This window comes from Nicotiana tabacum, chromosome 8, assembly GCF_000715075.1.
Source record: "Nicotiana tabacum cultivar K326 chromosome 8, ASM71507v2, whole genome shotgun sequence".
NCBI classification, from domain to species: domain Eukaryota; kingdom Viridiplantae; phylum Streptophyta; class Magnoliopsida; order Solanales; family Solanaceae; genus Nicotiana; species Nicotiana tabacum.
Window position 1 is genome coordinate 80,932,923 of NC_134087.1, and position 1,193 is coordinate 80,934,115.

Genomic DNA, 1,193 nt, shown 5'->3' on the forward strand with positions numbered 1-1,193 from the left:
TTGATAAAGGGTTGAAAATAGAATATCTCACAGTCAAAGATCCACTTGTTTTGTAGAATGGCTTAAAGGAAAGATATGACAACTTAAAGTTGGTCACTCTTCCACAAGCACGATATGATTGGGCTCATCTGAGGCTCCAAGACTTTAAGTCTGTTTCTGAATATAATTCTGCAATGTTCAGAATTACTTCTGAATTGAAACTCTGTGGAGATACTATCACTGACTATGATATGCTTGAATAAACATTCATAACGTTTCATGCCTCCAATATGGTCTTGCAACAGCAGTATCTAGAAAAAGGTTTCAAGAAGTACTCTAAGTTGATTTCTCTTCTCCTTGTGGCTGAACGAAATAATGACTTGCTCATGAGAAATCACGAAAATCGACCCACTAGGTCTACACCATTGCCTGAAGTGGATGAGGTGTATTCTCATTATGCTAAGCATGGAAAAGGCCGTGGCCCTATTCGTGGTCGTGGTCATGGTCGTGGCCGTGGACAAGGAAGAAATTTTCCTGGTGTTAATCACCCCCTAAAGAAAAATAACCACCAAAAGTGGAAAGGGAAAGATGAGAAGTCAAATGCAAATGGTTCAGAAACTGAATGTTATCGTTGCAGTGGAAAAGGGCATTGGGCAAATATTTATCGTGTACCAAGACATTTGGTTGAGCTTTATCAAGCATCTCTAAAGAACAAAGGTCCTGAAGCCAATTTTGTCTCTAACAATGATTTTGATATCACCCACTTGGATGTGACAGACTTCTTTAAGCACCCTAATGAAAAAATAGACCACCTGATCGGTGATAGATCCGTGGTTAAAGATGATTGAATAATTTGATTTTTTTTTGCGTATTCGTAATAGCTAATAAACATCATGTAATCACGGTTCTTTACATGAGTAGTCATTAGTATCAATTAGTATTATTTATTTATGAAATCGTGTTAGTTCTTTTTGATTAAATATATTTCAAGTGTTTGTTTTAAACAATGTGTTACTTCGTCTTCTTCGTCATGCGAATCTTTATCTTACATTAGGCAACTAAGTCCTAGAGCTATTACAGTGAGGAACTTTTATAATTTTATTCATGGGGATTGTAAAAAGATACAAGACAAATATTCCCAAAAAGTTAATTCTTTTCTGAGATGCAAAGGCGAGAAGGGGTGTTTTCATTAGAATTTGAGGCCGTGTTTTCTG

The 1,193-nt window shown here is 36.3% G+C and overlaps 1 protein-coding gene across 1 annotated transcript; it reads left to right on the top strand.

The window, feature by feature from the left end:
- The first annotated feature begins 269 nt into the window (after positions 1 to 269).
- On the top strand, positions 270 to 827 carry LOC107769870 (uncharacterized). The gene has a single exon (XM_075220448.1). It carries the CDS (start codon positions 270 to 272, stop codon positions 825 to 827), a length of 558 nt encoding a protein of 185 aa, XP_075076549.1.
- The last annotated feature ends 366 nt before the right edge of the window (positions 828 to 1,193 follow it).

What these genes read in the sequence shown, in the direction of transcription:
- LOC107769870 (XM_075220448.1), top strand. Translation starts at nt 270, where the DNA reads ATGGTCTTGCAACAGCAGTATCTAGAAAAAGGTTTCAAGAAGTACTCT.